Raw genomic sequence first — 18,307 nt, forward strand, 5'->3', positions numbered from 1 at the left:
CTGGCTGAATCGAAAGGAAGGGGAATGAATTCCTGAAGTGCTCTTACCCGACAGACAAAACATTCAGGGTGCCAAAGGGTATTCAAGGCAGAGATATAGTTTTCCAAGATAGCCCGGGCACAGCCTCCACACTTAGGAGCAAACATATCAAAGTAATCCTTGCGACAGTAGGCCTTGCCGTCCTTCTCATGAAAACCTGCCAGGGCAGAAGGGAAAGCAGCAAAAAAAGAAAGAAGAAAATTAGTATCTGCCTGGCCTTTTTATTTTAGGAATTTATAAAATGTTTTTCTAAATCTGAATGTGGCACTCAAAAAACATAGAATTCGATTAAAATGAACAAATTTACACCCCAGAATTACTGCTGTCATAAACAGAAACAGCAGTTTAAAAATTACACATATTTGTATGTAATAAAAAGTTGGTGGGGGACAGAAACGGGGGAAAGTAGAAAAAAATTAATAAACAAAAATAAAAGCCTAAACATAAAAGAAAGGCATCACCAAAAGATTCTAAGAAATGGAGAGGGCCATCAAAGCTGGAATCAACACTCTTCATCATCAGGCAAATGTAAGCCCTGCTGAATGGGGTTGGGCTTGCTTCCACGTAAACATGATTGCCTGTGCTAAGCTTATTTACGCATGCCCATTACTGCCAGTGTCTGCAACATGAAGTAATGACTTGCATGGGAGAAATGGCAAATCTGAGCTGAAATTCCACTCGCAGCACTTGCATGTCAGCTCACAAGACCTCAAGCTGAATACCTTGGAGACAGTTTATACATCTGAAAATAAGCAAGCCATGCAAGCTGTGGATCAGCCCTCAGGGACCATACCTTCTGGGCCGAAGAATGCTCCGCACTGGGCACAGAAGAAATGCTCGGGGTGCCATGTCCTATCCAGCGCCGTCACCACTTTCTGATATAAAGAAACCATAAACCATGAATGAGTAGCCAAAACTTTATTCTAACAAAAATTGCAAGGAAACACGGTGAGGGGATACGGATAGTAAATAAGACAAGAAGTGCATTTCAAGGAGAGGAAGGGAGGAATCCTCTGACCCCAGGAAACTGGACTACTAACATCCCAATACAGTGGTACCTCGGGTTAAGTACATAATTCGTTCCGGAGGTCTATTCTTAACCTGAAACTGTTCTTAACCTGAAGCACCACTTTAGCTAATGGGGCCTCCTGCTGCTTCCGTGCCGCCGGAGCACGATTTCTGTTCTCATCCTGAAGCAAAGTTCTTAACCCAAGGTACTATTTCTGGGTTTGCGGAGTCTGTAACCTGAAGCGTCTGTAACCCGAGGTACCACTGTAATGTGATCTCTGGCTGGATTAAGCCCAGAATTTCATGAACATGCATTTCCAATCTCGATCTCTCTCCTGTTGCCTTTGGAAGGTCAATGAACTCCCCAGCAGACAGATAGACACCCTGGGACGTGTACAGAGATTAACTGGCTGATTGCTGTGGTATGTCTGCTCAATGGGCCCCACCCATGTAGAAAGCAAACGGATGAAACAGTACACTAAGGCATAAATGAGGATAAAACTAAGAAAAAGAGAATGGAGTGTGAAGATGTAGGTGAACAAAGCTCTTCTCCTCCCTTCAAGCACAAAATTGGGAATATAATTGATCCCTCTCCTTATCCCGCTGCAGTTTTTCAATACATCAGTTGTTGTGTTTAAAGTGGCATCTAAAATCTGCAAATATGGCCAAGGATACAATCAAAGCCTGTTGTTATGAATCAGTTCTAGTTTTCCATATTTTGCACACCCTTGGGCAAAATATGTCCGAATTACAGCCTAAGAAGTTGCAAGGGAACCCTTTACTTTTTACCCTGGATTGATCCTGAGATTCCTCAGGATCTTCCTGCCTGCTTTCCTGTCAAGCTATGCCACTCCCTCCACCAAGACTGGTTTCTGACAAACCGAAGAGCATGAGCATCACCACTAGGAATGTAGAGAATTGCATCTTGCAAGTAGGTGAGGGATGTGGCAATTTAACTAAGCGGCATCTTCCGTGCAGTGTCCACTCTGAACCCTAGTTCAGTGCCAGTAAAATTGGCAGTCATAAGGGAGAGGGGGCCTTTTCCATAGCTCAGTGGCAGAGCACCAGCTTTGCACTCAAGAGTGCACAAGTTCAATCCCTGGTCAGGAAGTGCTGAAAGTATCCCCTGCCTGAAACTCTGGAGAGCTGCTGCCAGTCGGTGTAGCAGTGCTGAGCTAGATGAACCAGTGGTTTGACCTAGCATAAGGCTCCTATGCTCCTTCTGATGAGACTGGCGGGTGAGGTGTGGAGAGAGACATATATGGGATTCTATGGTTATTTAATCTCACTTCCCTCACTTCGTTTTGACGGATCATCTCATTTATTATATTTACAGAATCCAGCTGCTTCACATACAGTAGTACCTCGAATGCCTCCATTAACGAACATTTCGGAACCCGAACGCCAAAAACCCGGAAGCAAATGCTTCCATTTTCAAACGCGCCTCGGAAGTCGAAAGGCTTCTGCTGTGTGTTTTTCAATTTTCTCAACTGAATTTACAGGTACCCCTTTGCGCCTCAGTTTTCAAATGTTTCGAAACTCGAAAGGTCTTCCGGAACGAATTACGTTCGAGAACCGAGGACAATGAGGGGGGATCTCATTGCTAACACCCAAGCTAACACTAGAATGGTGTCACTCAACCTGCCACATGGGGGCGTCTAACTCCTAGACTCGCTGTTCCCAATGTGTGTGTTGCCAGTCTCTAGTTGTGTCCGACTAGAGCATTCAATATAATACAAAAAGTAGCCACGTGTAAATAAATGTGGAAACTGGTGTAGCAGTGTTGATAACATGAACCCACGAGGTTGCTAGGAGCTCACTGACCATTTTAAGGGAAGCCCATGCATGTATACAGGCAAAGGTGAAAAGTTCCACCCTCCCAGCAGCCCAAAGGCCATATTTCCTTGGGGAAAGTAGCCAGGGGCTGTATGTATAATGGTACAAGCACATCCACATCCACATGCACACCCACCCTCCCCATTCATTCACACACCCAGTTCACTTCATTTCTGTGCTGTGCAATGAGAAAGAGGCAGTAACAGTAGCACTGTATTTACTACGGAATGAAAATTTTGCATTGTATTTTTTCAAATGTTATTTTTGTTGGGATGCGGACAGGTATTTTGGTTGAAATATAAAGCATTATAAAAGTTAAACAGATAAATGATACACAGCAAGCAACCCATTAAGAAAGCAATCTCTTCCTCCATGCACAGCTCACTCCACCAGTCAGTGCACTGCCTTGGTTAGAGTGTAGAACTAAGACTAGAGTTCAAATCCTCACTCAGCCATGAAGGCAACTGGGTGACCTTGGGCCAGTCATGTGGTCACAGTCTAACCCAGGGGTCAGCAAACTTACAGCGCCTTGGGCCGGCGTCTCCAGCGCTAATCACGCGGCAGGCCAGAGGGCAGGGAACCATGTGCCCATATGCGTGCACACACGCTATTTCCAGCGTACTTCTGGGTTGGAGGAGCACCGGAAATAGCTTGTGCACATGTGCACGGGCCTCCTCCGACCCAGATGTGCACCGGAAATAACGCTTGCGCATGCGCAAATAATGCTTGCGCATGCGCACAAGCTATTTCCGGTGCTCCTCCGACCCGGAACTGGGCAGCCGCACAGCGCCGGTAAGAGCGGGCAGCGGGGGTCGCTGCGGGCCAGATAAATGAGTCCCCCGGGCCTTATCCAGCCCGTGGGCCTTAGTTTGGGGACCCCTGGTCTAACCTACCTCACACAATTGTTTTAAGGACAGGAGGGGGAGAATTGTGTATGCCACCTTAAACTCCTTGGAGGAAAGGTTGGGGTAGAAAAGTAGTAATAAAATAAATACTCTAAACCTTCTTGCCTTGTGATCTTATATGCACACAAAGACCAGAATTTACAAGATTACAGCTCAGCAATGGAGAAATTAATCCCTGATCAGATGGCCAGGACAAGGTTTGGGGGAAGACTATGAGGAAGGGAGGTTTAAATGTATCCTCCCCCGTGAACCCCAACCCCACTACTCCGCTGATTAGAAACTGCAGTTCAGCAGCATGGGGGTATGGGCAGGGCCTGTGGAGAGGTTGTTGGGCTGGATGCAGATGAGACCTACATGCCGAAACCCCCCACTGCGATTTAATTTTCTAAACCACAGTGACTAGGGTGGGATTACTGGCACCCACTGCACAAGCAAATGAAATGTGTGCATAGCTATGGGATCGGTAAGGTAGAAAGTGTAAGGCTGGACAGCCAGAGGAATAAGACGGCATAAACGCCATGGACTCACATCCAGGATAGGACCGTTGCAGTAGTAGCAGCGCGGAGAGAAGAGGTTGTGATAGTCCTTCTCGCAGTAGGGCTGGCCATCACGCTCAAAGAAGTTACGTGATCCTATCTCCTCCTGGCAGTGGGTGCAGACAAAGTGTTCAGGGTGCCAAGTCTTCCCCATCGCCGTGACAACCTGGGAAAGAGAGAGGAAAAAACGGTCCTGGCTCCAGCAGATGCTTCACCTCTCAATTATGGGCATCATATGTGTGACAAAGACATCAAAAAGCACAGAGTCTAGAACAAATGAGAGAGAACGTTCTACTAACAGGTGGATCCCTGGACTGGGGTAGCATGAAAACTGAATTACCTATCATCTCAGAAGAGGGCAGTCCCTCATGGGCAGGGTAGAGGTCACTGGAGGAGCTTACAGCGTACCTAGCCAGTGGATAAATAGAGTACTTCAGTTTCTTCAGCATCGCCAGTCCGTTCATCCATATGATTTTTTAAAGCCCTCCCAGTTGTAGCTTGAGACTCTCAACAAGTGGGGGTTGTCCTTCACACTCACCTGTCCAGCAATTGGCTTCTTGCAGGCTCCACATACACCTTTGGCAACTGTTGCTACCCCGAGTTTATGCAAGTCTGACTGGAGGCTTCCAAGCATGCTATCCAACTGGCTGCCGGGCTTTGGAGAAGTCGTGGATGGGTAGTTGTTCCCACCTTTCCCTTGGGACATGAACTGCAACAACAGAGAGTCAAAGCAGAGACTATTAAAGTTAAGAACCATGCTAGAGTTCTTCTCTACCTGTGGAAGTTCGCTGAGCCACCTCCTGCCTCCATTAACAGTGTAATTGCAGAAGCTGGTGAAGGGATCACAGTGAAGGCTAGGATGAATGGTTTCCAGTAGTTTTGTCAGAGCAAGTCTCCTCGAATCAACAGACCCATGGATTAGGTAGTCACAAGAAAAGGCTCTTCCCATAGGCAGATTAAAGAAAATGGGAAGGCTGTTTGAGCTCAGAGCATGCTTTCAAGTTTCCCAAGGTAAACACAACAAAACTGTATTCCTAAATTAGATTTCTCCGCAAGTGCCAGAATATGCAAGACATCCACACAATGACAATTCCAGCTCTAACATCAGCCCAAGGAATGTGTGACTTGGTTTAAGATCGTGAGATGTTACACCACAGTGTACTTTTGATTATAACACAGTCTATTGGTGGACCATTTCTCTTCCTGCCACTCAGCACTGGGCCATCTTGCTTCTGATCTCTCACCATGGCGGCACCTCTTGACCAAGCTATTGGCATGCTGGTTGTCACCTTCCACAATTTCACAGGCAAGGATGGCGATAAGAACGCCCTAAGCAAGAAGGAATTGAAGGAGCTGATACAGAAGGAGCTCACCATTGGACCGAAACTGCAGGATGCAGAGATATATGCATTAATGAAAGATCTGGACCGCAATGGGGACCAAGTGGTGAACTTCCAGGAATACGTCACTTTCCTGGGTGCCCTGGCAATGATTTACAACGAAGCTTTGAGTTCGTAAATGTATACCCCGGTGGGGTGGGGTGTCGTGGTTCGGGATTATACCTCTGTAGGCGGTTTCATGTCAAAAAAAAAAGTTTTGTAAAAAAACAAAAACAAAACAAAACAAAACATGGTCTATTGCTGTAAATCCTTCTGTTCCAATTAACACATGGGGTGCAGGAAGGGTTGGCAGATGGGAAGCGTGTGCTGTTCTACAAGTCACACCTCACACTTACAAGAGCCTTTGATCCTTGCACATATACACACTAACTTCGCTCTGCGTTTCTAGGGTTAAAGCAGAGATGGGGAAGTTTTTGGCCCTCCAGATGCTATTGAGCTACAACTCCCATCATCTCTTAAATTTGCTTCTGATGTTTTATCGTTTTTACCAATTTTTAAATTTGGTTTTATTTTATTTTAAATTGTATTCTTATTACGGAAAGGGTTTGCCACTTCGGAGGAAAGGGCAGCATATAAATTTAATAAAACAAATAAATTAAACAAGCATCTAGAGAACATCAGGTTGGTGAAGGCTGCTCTGTGTGATGCCAAAGGACACAGAGCCGGTATTAGTCATGTACACAGCGGAACTTTTATTTAATACATTTGTCTTCCACATTTATTATTTATTGATTATGTTGGCTATCTAACTTTTCCTCCAGCGAGCTCAAGGTACGATATGCATCCCCTGCCCCATTTTATACTCACAATAACCCTGTGAGGTAGTGTCAGAGAACTGCCATCGGAGCTAGAGACGGAGGGAAGGCTCCAGAGGGATGCCGGAGAGGGTCCCAGTAGGGAGAGGGGCAGCCCATTTGCTGGGGAAGGAAATCAGCGTAACACCAGTGGAGAAGGGGGGCAGATGGGGGAATCGGAGAGGAGGCTCCAAGACTCCGCCGGAGACCAGCGGAGAGAGTACGGGTCCTCCGCTGCCCACACCCTCCCTGTGCAGAAGGCTTCCGCGCAGGGAGACTAGGCGGAGACTAGGCGTCAAAGAATTTTTGTGCTGGAAGAAGTTCAAGAAACGCCCACTGACGGATTCTGCCAGCGACTGAGACAGTCACGATGCTAGAGGCTGTTCAGTCAGAAAGGGTTCAACCAGGTAACCTAGCCAGGAGTGGCAGCAACTTACGCACGAGCAACCCCTAAACCCATTACAGGTAGGTTAGGCTAAGAAATTGTGACAGGCCAACAGTCACGCAGTGAGCTTCATGAGTGGGTGGGGATTTCAACCCAGGTCTGCCAGGTCCTAGCCCAACACTCTAACCACTACACCATATTCTTCCATGAATGAAGTCAAGGTGCTGTAAATACAAGTCTCCCATCAATACACTGAATGGGCTCAGACCTGCTTAGCTCCAAAAAGGTTGCTGTATAAAATGTTTTCAAACTATTCCCCCTGGACTTTTTACTGACTTGGTTAGAATGACAGGTTTACATGCAAGTCTGCAAATATTAGTAGTCTGTTTGTTTATTTCTTACTAGCCCACCTGATCACACGTTAGTTAGTCATGGCCTGAAAAGAGAGAGTAAGCCAGATTTTGCACATCTTTTCCTGCTTGGTTAACCTGTGGTCAGTTTTTACTCGCCATAGGTGACTGGTGATTGATAAGACTGGGGCGCAGCATGCAGTTCTCCCAGAAAATGATTCTACTTTATTCTTGTGATATACATATGTTCAAGCAACACGGCAAAAAATAAAGGACAAGTCCTAACAAACATATATTCTCTTCCCTGGGATTGATAAATATATTTGAGCATTTGATACCTTGTTTAAAAATGCCTCGCTCAATACATGCTGGGAAGACATTCATACTTTTTACTTGGTTAACTGCATGAACGTTTGTTGCTTCTTCTCCATTCTCCAGCCACTAAACTCACGTCCTTGAACAGGTCATGCCACAAGCTCTCAAAAATCATGCTGGTTTCAAGAGACCTACTGTTGCTTCCCCGTACTAATTAGAAACAAGCAGGCTGAGCCTTAGGAAAAAGCACAAAATTGCATTTCTGCAGAAAACTTGCAATTCTACCAATGCAAGAATCAAATCTATGCCAAGAGAAGTGTTTCCCACACACCATGCTACAGAAAAAAAGAGAGAGAGGATTCCCTGCCTTCTCAGGAGTGGGAGGACGAACGGCAAGAACTTGGGAGCCCCAGTCCGGAGGTGGAGCATACGAGACCTGAAAAGCATAATTCACAGTGAGTCCTAGCAGGCTGAAAGCTGCAGTGATGTGAGAAAGCCAGCAGAAAGGCCACTGGACGTGGATTCAGAGAAAATCCTGCACCCCAGTCCTAGCTAAGTCATGAAGGGCTAAAGAGTCCAAACCTTCACATCTGTGAAATGGAAATAATGGCTGTCCATTAAATGTATTACAAAGGTGTGTGAGATAAGGAAAGTCTATCTCGGCTTTATACATAAGGTGGGTTTACCACACATAACCTGTGTGCAGCCTTTTTTCTACAGTGAACTGGAACTGATCATTGCCACTTGAGGGAGAAAGTTGAGCACTCAGCTATGTGGCATACAGGTGGTTCTGCAGCACTTTTAAAAATAAAAACACCAGCATGGAGCAAGTATGCAACCATACTAAAACCGTGGAGCATGAGGATTCGTAGGAAAAGCTCAGGTGCTCCCAAAAACCCTTGAACAGCTCACAAAGGCAATAAGTTTCTACGAGCCAGAGAGAGACACATAGTAAGCTGCCTTACACAGACCGCTTCGTGCATCTAGCCCAGTCTTCACCCAACCGCTGCCCGCAATGTGGGCCATGCACTATTCCATTTGTGGCACTACTCCCAACTCCGCACACATGGCAGAGTATACTCATGTGTACTTAGCACCACTATGAAAGCTAAAATGTGTTTTCTGTCCTGAGCATCCAAATAGCTGCTCTTCCCTGTGAGCTCAGAATAAGCTTACGCCCAAACATTCAGTCTAAGAGGAGGACCCCCCCCCCAAAAAAATGAACAACCTTGTATCTGCTGGGCTCACATTGGCACTATTCTAGTAAGTCAGGAGCCCAAAGAAAGGAGACCATGCCTGTTCTGGTGGGAAGAATGAATCTTCATCCGTTTGACAACCAACTGACACCACCATCTTGGGAGGAGAGGCCACTTCAACTGGTTCTGCTGGGATCTGTGCCTGGGAAGGGGGGCATTCCTCCAGAAGCATTTCCCACTGGAGCAGAGGGTGAGGAGGTGGAGCTGATGGCACATAGCGCAGCTGGGGGACGTGCACAGATGGCGGTGGTGGCGGCGGCAAGGGAGGAGGTGGCGGTGGAGGGTGAGGGAGAGGAGGAGAGAAGGCAGCCTTGACAGAGGCAGCCTTTGAAACATCTTTAGGAAACTGTGGTGGGGGAGAGGGTGGAACAGCAATTGTCCTTCTTAGAGGGAGGGGTGACTCTGCAGGAATTATAACCTAGGAAGGAAGCAGGAAGAAAATATAAACAAGTCCAGAGGCACTTAGTCCAGAGGGATTGCATAGACCAAGGGGGAGAAAACATAAAATGAAAGAAGCGACTCACTCCTGAGTGTAGAGCCTTAGTCTGGACGCAAAACAAGCAGAAATTATAAAAAACTAATCCAATAATCAAGTATAATCAAACGTGAGGGGGAATAATAGCCAGAATCTGCCTTTATGGACTTTCAATCTGCAGAAACCTATGTGGCAATGAAATCATGTTTCATTTAGTAACAAACTGGAATATTGTTCTACCTCTGAGTGTGCCATACCTACAGAACAAAAATTAATAAATCTAGGGTCCCACACTCCTCATTTAAAATGCCTTCCAGTGAAAACAGGCAAGTTACCATGTTCAAATAGAGGGATCTAGTTAGGAGTTATGAAAAAAGGATTATAAATGGGAAAAAGTAAGGATTTGCTGAACTAACAAACTGAACTGGAATACAAAGAAGGGAAGTATGAGGAGGTCGGAGGAAATAAGGGTATGGAAGTTATGTTATTGAAAATTAATGTGTGTTTTTAACCGCTTATTTCTTTGTATGTTTATTTTTTATTATATTCAAAAAATCTTTTTTCAATAAATATCTTTAAAAAAAAAAAAGAAATAGAGGGATCTAGTTTACAAGCCAGCATGGAAAAACAGTAAGGGTGATCTGAGTCATCTAGACAAAAAGTAACTCTCCAGTAGGTTTCCAGCAGGTTTAACACTCAAGACACACTAAGACATTGCTGTTAATCATCTGGCCAACAAACCCATCTTGAATCCCCTTGCTTTCTCCTGGTGTTCAACGAAACAGTGGTGGTCAGGGGCGGATTCTTATTCATATAAGCATTCTGATGGCACATCTGTACTTTTCTCATTTCAGGAATTGCATGTGCTCATCTGCTACTCCAGAAGCTTGAGCTTGAGCTAGTCCCTGAGCATCCAGCATGGTTGATGCACACAGTAAGCTGTGAAGCTTACACAGCTGGCTGCTTCTCTTGGACCAAGAGGGTGAAAGGTAATTCCTGAGCATCTCGGTGATGTGGATTACCTCTCCACACTTGGAATGCTAACAAGTGCTGTACAGATGTGTTCTAAGCCATTTTCAATATACCAAATAGGAGACTCCTGGAGGAGAGACAAGAAAACCCACAAGGCATTACGCTCTCTACCTTTTCTACCTGCTGACTACCATCTTGCTCTTTCTTCTGTGGCCTGGAGATAATGATGACTCCCTCGGTCATCCAGTTGTCTGGGCTTCTCCACTCCTCCTGTTCAGGTTTGCTGATGCCCAACCTGTCTTGCAGTTCCTCAATCAAGCGGTCTTGGGAGACCGTCTTGTGAAATATGGCTGGGCCCAGCTTGCGCCGTGGCGAGAGATCGCGGCACATCGGGTGCACGTGGGAAGTCTCTTTTGTCTGCTTGATTACAGATTTTATCTTTACAGGAGGGAAATGGCAGTTTCAGTACAAGAGCTGCAGTGGTAACAAAAACACAGGATGCACACGCTTCAAGCTCAAGAACGGTTAGTGACCAGGAACAGGAAAAACATCAGCCATTGCCTCTTCGAGGGGAGGGATGAAAACAACAACAAATCCTCAAGCAGCAAGTCAACCTTGAGAAAGGTCTTCCAAGGTCAGCCATGTCAGCTGAACAAACAGAACTGATTACAGAGAGCAAATAATTTGTTGCAGTAGGGGAAGGGCCATGGCTCAGTAGTTTACATGCTCTGCATGCAAAAAGGTCCCTGGTTCAATCCCCAGCATATCCAGGTAGAGCTGGAAAAGCCTGACACCCTGAAGAGCTGCTCTTGCTAGACAGCATGGACAATACTGAGCTAACTGGACCAATGGCCTGACTCATTGTAAGGTGGCGTCTATGTTCCAAGACCAAATGTGCTAGATCAAGTGTTAGGAACAGCTTTAAAACACCACAACCAATGGCAGTATCTTCATGCACAGAGCACTGTAAATTCATGGAGGTGCTGGACTATCCCGCCCTGCCAGCTCAGTGAGAGCATCAAGGTGTACAGATTCATCAAGGTGTGAACCTCCCTGAGACCTGCGGGTATAGGGCAGTATACAAATTTAATAATTAATAATATTCATAATAATTCCATAGGTAGGAGAACAGATGCAGCATCAAAACAGTCTAGTTTATGGTGGTTTGATTTTCTTGTAGCTTGACCTTTTATAGGTAATGTTCCACCACACCAGTTGTGCAAAACAATCTAGCAAGTGGGTGGCTGTTAGGAAGAGATCCATTGAGCTCTACTTGTTATAAGCTTCCAAGGCCCTCTCTCTCTCCAGGCCACACTTTCCACTACTAAGAGGGATGAAAGTGGCTGGTATGTCTTCACAACGCTATGGGAGCATGGGAGCCAACGTGCAAAGGGTTGCCACGAAAGTTGTTTCCCTGCAGCATTTTCCCAGTTCACAGTCCCGTGCAGCTGCTACTAAGTCTCACTTCAGAGAAGCATGCAAAGCAGCTTAATTCAGAGGGCTCAAAAGCACACCATGCACAGCCAAATGAGATGCACCGGCAGAAGAAAGCCACACTAGCTCACTCGCCACAACATGCACTTTGATGCCTGCCTGGCCTGACGTAGAAATCCTCTCCACAGGAATCTTGCAAGAAGGAATCAGATCCATTTCCTCTTTCCAGGTATTTCCCGTCGACCCTGGAGCAGCTGCTACGCAGGAGAGTGGCTCTTTCCATTCACCCGTTGGAGCATTCTGAAGGCTGTTTTTCCTAGGCATCCTCTCTGGACCTTGCCTCTTCTCAGCAACATCAGGACAACTGCTTGCCCTGACTGGATCTTGGACTTCAGCACCATGCAGTATGCTCTGGCCCAAGTGGCTTCTGGTACCTGGACAGTTCTCCCATTGATCAACACTCAAAGGACCAGGTCTGTGCATTGTTGGCACGACGCCGTCTCCCTCAGATTGTAGTCTTGGTGCAAAGTGAGGTGCTTTAGAGTTGTTCAGATCATCCAAAGCTCCTTTGTTGATGCCAATCCCTTCGTGAGCATCAGCTGTTGGATCAAATACAGGTTCCAACTCTTGTGGCACTGGCACTTTCACCTTGCTACTTATGCAGGAGTTTGAAACAAGCATTGTTGCAGCCTGGGTTTCATCTCTCGGCTCATCCCTCCAAGGTCCTTTTGGCTCTGCAAGCCTCTGATTCAGGGTTCCTACATCAGAATGAATGGGCATTGATTCCACCTTGGAAAATGAGAGAAGTTTCACATTGGAAATGGACTCTCTGCTTGGTCCGTCTGAGCTTGTGAGAGTAGCAGAGGTCTCTGGGTGCAGTGGCTCAGTCCAGAGTCTGGAAGGGGTGATGAGAGATTGCTCTTGAATCACAGCAGTGACTGGGCTGTTGCTTTCCTCTTCAATATGGAGCACCTCCAATGGGAGAGGTGCCAGAGGGAACAGAACACCCTCAGAATGGCCCATGGCTTGCTGCTTTGAGGTAGTCAGGAAAGATATACTAGGAAGCACATGGGCTGCATCTGAGCCAACTGGGCCAGGAAGTAGCTCCAGGGAGGGTTCAGAGATCAGTGATATGGTAGAGGAGGTCTGTGAGAAGATAAAGAAATGTGGGAGGGGAGAAAGGATGGAAACAGAATTGAAGGAAGAGGAAGAAGAGGAAAGGAGGAGTAGGGAAGTGATGGGGAAAAGGAAAATGGCTCTAACCTAAGGCTAGCCAGAAGGAACAAGAAGGCAGAATGGAAATCTGGAAAGGGTGCTGCGATTTCTTACAATAGGCAGCCAGCAAGCACTGTTTTGTCTCTGTCCTCCCCTCTTCACAGAACTAGGTCACCCAAGTCGGTTATACCAGAAACCAACCCGGAAGCCAACAATCACTTGACATAACTGTGACACATGAGCCGCAAGCTTGCTCAAGAAGCCACCATCCCCACCACACACAGACACACCACTGCTTGCTCAGGTAGCAATGAAAGTGAAGGCTTGGAGGACCTACAACAGAAGATTCTAGGGACATGCTCATCCTCATGCAACTGGATCCACAAGAAAAGAGATACGGGCCAGAGACTGCATCCCTTTAAACCAAACAACAATGCTCTGTTCTGAATCCACATGTTCAGTCTCACGTGCACAACAAAATTTAGAGGGAATAATGAATGCCCATCATTCAGGAAGGGGAAGATCTGACAAACTTATTGACTGCAATTCAACCATTTCTTTAACTAGTACTGCATGTTTGCTGTCATCTCCACAAGCACAGAGAAAAAGGGCTAGAGATGTACAGTTCAGCTTCTCAAAAATAATTGCTTACACAGGGGCGGGGAGAGAGATATTTTTAGCTTTTAGGTTTGCAGTTATGGGTTATTTTGTTTCTTATTTTGTTTGCAATTATGGACTATTTTATATCTTATTTTAATTTTGCTAGTTATGCTGAATTTCTTGTGACAATCAAGTGGGCTACAATTATCATTCTTTTAAGTTAAAATATCTGTTTTTGCTGTTAGTGTTGCTGTTGCTTTTCTAAATCTGAAGGGGGAGTGTCACAGAGGACAGAAGCAACCAAACTAATCTATCAACAAAATGGACATCTCTTTTTTTGAACAGAAGAAAGAAGAACAAGAAAAAGCACCAAGCTGTTCCAGCTGTTCTTCTACGGTAGTTGCAAGACACACAAGAGAACAGAAAAACATAACTGTGAGCTGTCAGAGTGATTAGCATGGGGAAGCAGCAGGGTTGTAGCTAGGGGGTGGTGAGGTGGGCCCCCGCCAGGGGCGCAGATGAGGGTAGGGTACAAAATCGGCTTTAAAATATGTCTATAAATAAAACTATTGATTACTGCCTCATAAGAAAATGTCTTTAATAGAGGGTGAATTGAATGGGTTGGGGTTGGAGGAGAGGCGGAAAGAAGAGCTTGTCTAAGGCTAGGGGGTGCAATCTGGATGGTTATTCCAGGGACACAAAATCACCTAGCTATGGCTCTGGGAAGCAGTTGAGTTTCTCACAAAAATACTACTACTTATATATTTTACTTCATGTCTCAGGGTTCCATAAATGATAGAAGCTCACTCTTTTTTAAATAAAATAAAAACTGAAAGCTGGGGATCTGACAATTATGGTTCATCTCTGCAGGTGCTCAAATCCTGAACCTCACCACTCTCCTCTGTATTCACACTTTCACAATCTCTCACCCATGTTCTGTCCTCGTGTTCTGCACCTCTACCTACCTAAAAAGGTAAAGGTATCCCTGACCATTAGGTCCAGCCGTGACTGACTCTGGGGTTGCGGCACTCATCTCGCTTTATTGGCCAAGGGATACAGCTTCCGGGTCATGTGGCCCACATGACTAAGCCGCTTCTGGCGAACCAGAGCAGCACACGGAAACGGCGTTTACCTTCCTGCTGGAGCGGTACCTATTTATCTACTTGCACTCTGACGTGCTTTTGAACTGCTAGGTTGGCAGGAGCAGGGACCTAGCAATGGGAGCTCACCCCATTGTGGGGATTCGAACCACCGACCTTCTGATCAGCAAGTCCTAGGCTCTGTGGTTTAACCCACAGCACCACCCGCTTCCCCTAGCCTACTGCTTTTTCTTTTACAGCATCAAATGAAGCTCACACTACTCACCAAAGAAGGGGTCCTTCTCATGGTATTATTCTTGAAGCCTGAACCTATCCTCTTCTCTCTCTGTGTGTGTGGCTTCTCCCCCACCCCTTATCCAACAGGCATGTCTGTCTCTTCTGCTACTTCTCAGGCTGTCTCCTCTATGTTGTTCTTGGCAAGGAGCCATTCCATCCCAAAAGCTGCAAGTTCCTATATGACATGTGTTGTAGTTCTTGCCCCCCATTTGCTGGTTAAAATGTGAATTTAACACCTCATAACTTTACTTGTAATAAGTTGTTTTTCATCAATACAGAAAAGGACAACGCTCCTACGACTTCCTTGGATTTTTCACTGAATTTTAATCAGCAAAAAAGGAAGAACTGGAGGTTTGCTACGTGCACACGGAAAAGATCACAAACGGGTGAAAACTGCACATATTGAAACTGTTCTATCCCAGACTTTTCTTAACAGATTCTTTTGGACACTCAACAGAATGCTCCCACAATGGCATTATCATGGTTTTGTGTTGAACTTTGCATGTGAAAGGTTGCCATCTACTCCCTCACCCTTGTGAACTTGTGAATAGGAGAGATTAAAAATACTATTCTTAGTGGTATCTTCTTAACATATATTTTAATCTATTTTTAGTTTATCACTGATTTTATTTTTTGAAATATTTTAAACACTTGTTTTTAAACTGTTTTTACCAATTGTTTTATTATTTTAAAAATGACTTCCTGGTTGTTGGTTTTTTTGCAATCAAGCACTGCGTAAATTACACACACAATTCTGGTTTTGCATTAGCGCACTTGCTCAGAATTTCTTCTCTCCCATCCTGTCTTTTGGGTTTATTTGGGGGGGGGGGCAGGGGGCAGGGCTGAGTGTTCCTGCATATTTAGCAAGGTATGCATGAGATGTGCAAACTAGTATACGGTATGTGTGACTGAAGAAACTGTATTTCCTTGAAGAGACAGCTCAGTTCTTAAATCAGTAGAAGAAAAAGATTGTGCTGTGTACAGCTTGTGAGGCATGCCACATGAGGGCAAGAATGGATCCATGCATCACAGACCCAAAAGTCCAGGGTCTTAATAGATGTGCCGCCAGTGTAGAGCTCGCTCTAAGACATGAACACCAAAAGGAGGAATGGGGGTGGTCCTATATGCAGCAAGGTGAGGAGAGGGGTTCAGGAAAATAAAAGTGGAGGCGACACACTGACAAGTGAGTGGGAAAGGAATGAATGGTATTGACTGGGTACCTTGAAGTCAGAAAGTGAAGCCATCAGCTCATCCAGTTCTCTTGTGGCTGATGAGGCAGATATGCGAGTCTGTTGCTGGCTGGAGGTGACCCGCTGGGGGCTGCTCATCTCACCCTGATTCACAGTGATAGCTGGACTAAGGGAAAGACGGAAGACAGTCACACACTGCTAAGAAGAGGGAGGTGGCCATTTCTTCCCAAGGACACTCAGCAAGGCTTCCTCCCTGCCTCCCACCGAACTGTTTTATCCACAATCTTCCTGCTTGTATCTGGCTCTTGTCACACAGAAGATAAAAACTGTGGATCCTTTTGGAGACAGGTACACTCTCCTGTTGAGGCATGCATGGGCACAACTATCTATTAACGTTCAGATCTGGTTGAACCTGGGCCTGGTTTGAGGATACACAAAGCTGCCTTATACCAAGTCAAACCATTGGGTTCATTTAACTCAGTAGTTAGTTCATCTAACATGGATTGGCAGTGGGTTTTAGATGAGGTTTTCTCCCAGCCCTACCTGTAGATGCCAATGGTTGAACATGGGACCTTCTGCATGCAAATCAGCAGCTCTATCACTGAGCTATGGCCCCTTCCCTTTCATAGGAGGCTGCCTTGTACAGAGTCAGACCATGGGTCCATCTAGCCCAGTACTCTCTCCAGCTACTGGCAGCAGCTCTCCAAGGTCTCTCCGAACCCTAACTGGAGATGCTGGAAGTTGAAAGAGAGCTACTGTATATAACTGAAACAGAGCTACTCTCTCTCAAACACAGTGCCTTCTAAGAGACACTTCCATTGTTTCCTCTGCCCTCAAGCCTCTGCCTCCTGATCTTTTAATTAATTAAAATTAATTAATTAAAAATTAATTAATTAAAATTTTCTCACTCTTTAATTAAAAATTCTCTTTTTCTTTCTTTCTCCCTCTCTCTCAACAGTCATAGCTGCGGAACCTTGTTGCTTTCAGCTCTGTAACATGTACAAAGCCCACCTTTTTCTTCTTCCTGAATGATGTAATGCTCTCGAGCACACTCATTATTTGCTTACAGTGATTACTGCAACACTTCTCAGCTTTCCGGTTTCCTCTCAGAAACCTCTTTCCTCCCTCTTGAATTCTGCAGCTTACTTAACCCATTCTGCTGACACAGTATGCTCCCCTTTCCTCTACACTGGCTTCCTTTTTCCTCTCTCTAGTTAAGCTTCCACTATTGACCTCTAAATGTCGTCAGTCTCTTTATCTTTTTTCTCAGACCCACTCTTGTAAACTGCAAAATCACACCAATCCGTTCCCTGGTTGTGTTTTTTCACCCTTGCTGCTCCTGCTCATGAGAGCACTTCACCTCTTGGTGAAATTTGTTGACCCTTGACACAACCCATGGGCCCCAGTTTTCCATTTCTTCTTTGGAAAGAAGTTCCCCTTCTCTTTTGAGGAACCAGAAACTGGCCCATGTTACATTCTCTGACGTGAGACACCACTGCTTCCTGCACCGCCCTGGGAGCCCCCGCATTATAGTGGGAAGGGAGAAAGTGGTCAAGTTGTTACTCACACTGGACTGGGCACAGAGCTTTCCAGTTCATCCAAAAGGCTCTCCACGCTAGGGCACACGTCCTCAATGCCGTGCCCTCCATTCCGCTTGGGCTTCTCCTTCGGTGGGGTTGCTGATTGTGTGTTCAAAGAGGTAGTGTTCTCTGGGACACCGTAGTGAGATCCAGTCCCACCAGGCAATGAAGGGCTCCTAGTGGCTTCATCTTATAAGCAGAAAGACACAGGCAAATGGTTTTATTCATTTTATTTATTCAAAAGGAAATGCATGCATGCATGCTTGCTTGCTTGTAATAGAACCAACCTCTAAATGTTTTACAAGAAAAATTATTGAGGGGGGAAACAACCACCTTAAAAAACAAGCAATCAAAGAAGATATCTAAAAGATAATTCAGATCAAGAGTAAACTTTAGGGAGATTAAAGAACATGTCAGCATTTTCTGTGTCTGGATAGGCTTTGCTTAAAGAAAATGTTTTCAGTAGGCAGCAAAAAAATTACAATAAAAGCATCTGCCTGGTGTAAATAGGCAGGGAGCTCCGAATTATAGGTACTGTCATGCTAAAAGACCCATTTGCTACAAGTGCAGAATGAATATTATGTGGCACTGCAGTTCCCTGTACTTTAATTCCTCAAATTATAACTTAAGGACTACTTGGG

General features: G+C 45.5%; 2 protein-coding genes across 8 annotated transcripts in view; one reads left to right on the forward strand and one right to left on the reverse strand.

Annotated features, from left to right (window-relative positions):
• PXN (paxillin) overlaps positions 1–18,307 on the reverse strand; it is a 71,020-nt gene that overhangs the window by 4,742 nt on the left and 47,971 nt on the right. For 3 of the 7 annotated variants that reach the window (XM_083478495.1, XM_083478496.1, XM_083478497.1), the window contains 10 exons: positions 17,654–17,855; positions 16,117–16,252; positions 11,865–12,851; positions 10,443–10,709; positions 8,865–9,242; positions 7,936–8,004; positions 4,863–5,033; positions 4,317–4,490; positions 833–914; positions 48–196 (listed from right to left, as the gene is read on the reverse strand). In XM_083478495.1, coding sequence (XP_083334621.1) covers positions 48–196; positions 833–914; positions 4,317–4,490; positions 4,863–5,033; positions 7,936–8,004; positions 8,865–9,242; positions 10,443–10,709; positions 11,865–12,851; positions 16,117–16,252; positions 17,654–17,855 — 2,615 coding nt within the window. Of the gene's footprint in view, positions 1–47; positions 197–832; positions 915–4,316; positions 4,491–4,664; positions 4,733–4,862; positions 5,034–7,935; positions 8,005–8,864; positions 9,243–10,442; positions 10,710–11,864; positions 12,852–16,116; positions 16,253–17,653; positions 17,856–18,307 lie in introns of all 7 variants that reach the window. The other 4 variants (XM_083478498.1, XM_083478499.1, XM_083478500.1 and 1 more) reach the window with 2 other exon arrangements.
• On the forward strand, positions 5,509–5,922 carry LOC310695006 (protein S100-A6-like). Its single transcript, XM_083478969.1, has one exon. It carries the CDS (start codon positions 5,570–5,572, stop codon positions 5,840–5,842), a length of 273 nt encoding a protein of 90 aa, XP_083335095.1. The 5' UTR covers positions 5,509–5,569; the 3' UTR covers positions 5,843–5,922.

The sequence above is a fragment of the Podarcis liolepis genome (genome assembly GCF_965112155.1).
Source record: "Podarcis liolepis genome assembly, chromosome: 15".
Lineage (NCBI taxonomy): Eukaryota > Metazoa > Chordata > Lepidosauria > Squamata > Lacertidae > Podarcis > Podarcis liolepis.

What these genes read in the sequence shown, in the direction of transcription:
- LOC310695006 (XM_083478969.1), top strand. Translation starts at nt 5,570, where the DNA reads ATGGCGGCACCTCTTGACCAAGCTATTGGCATGCTGGTTGTCACCTTC.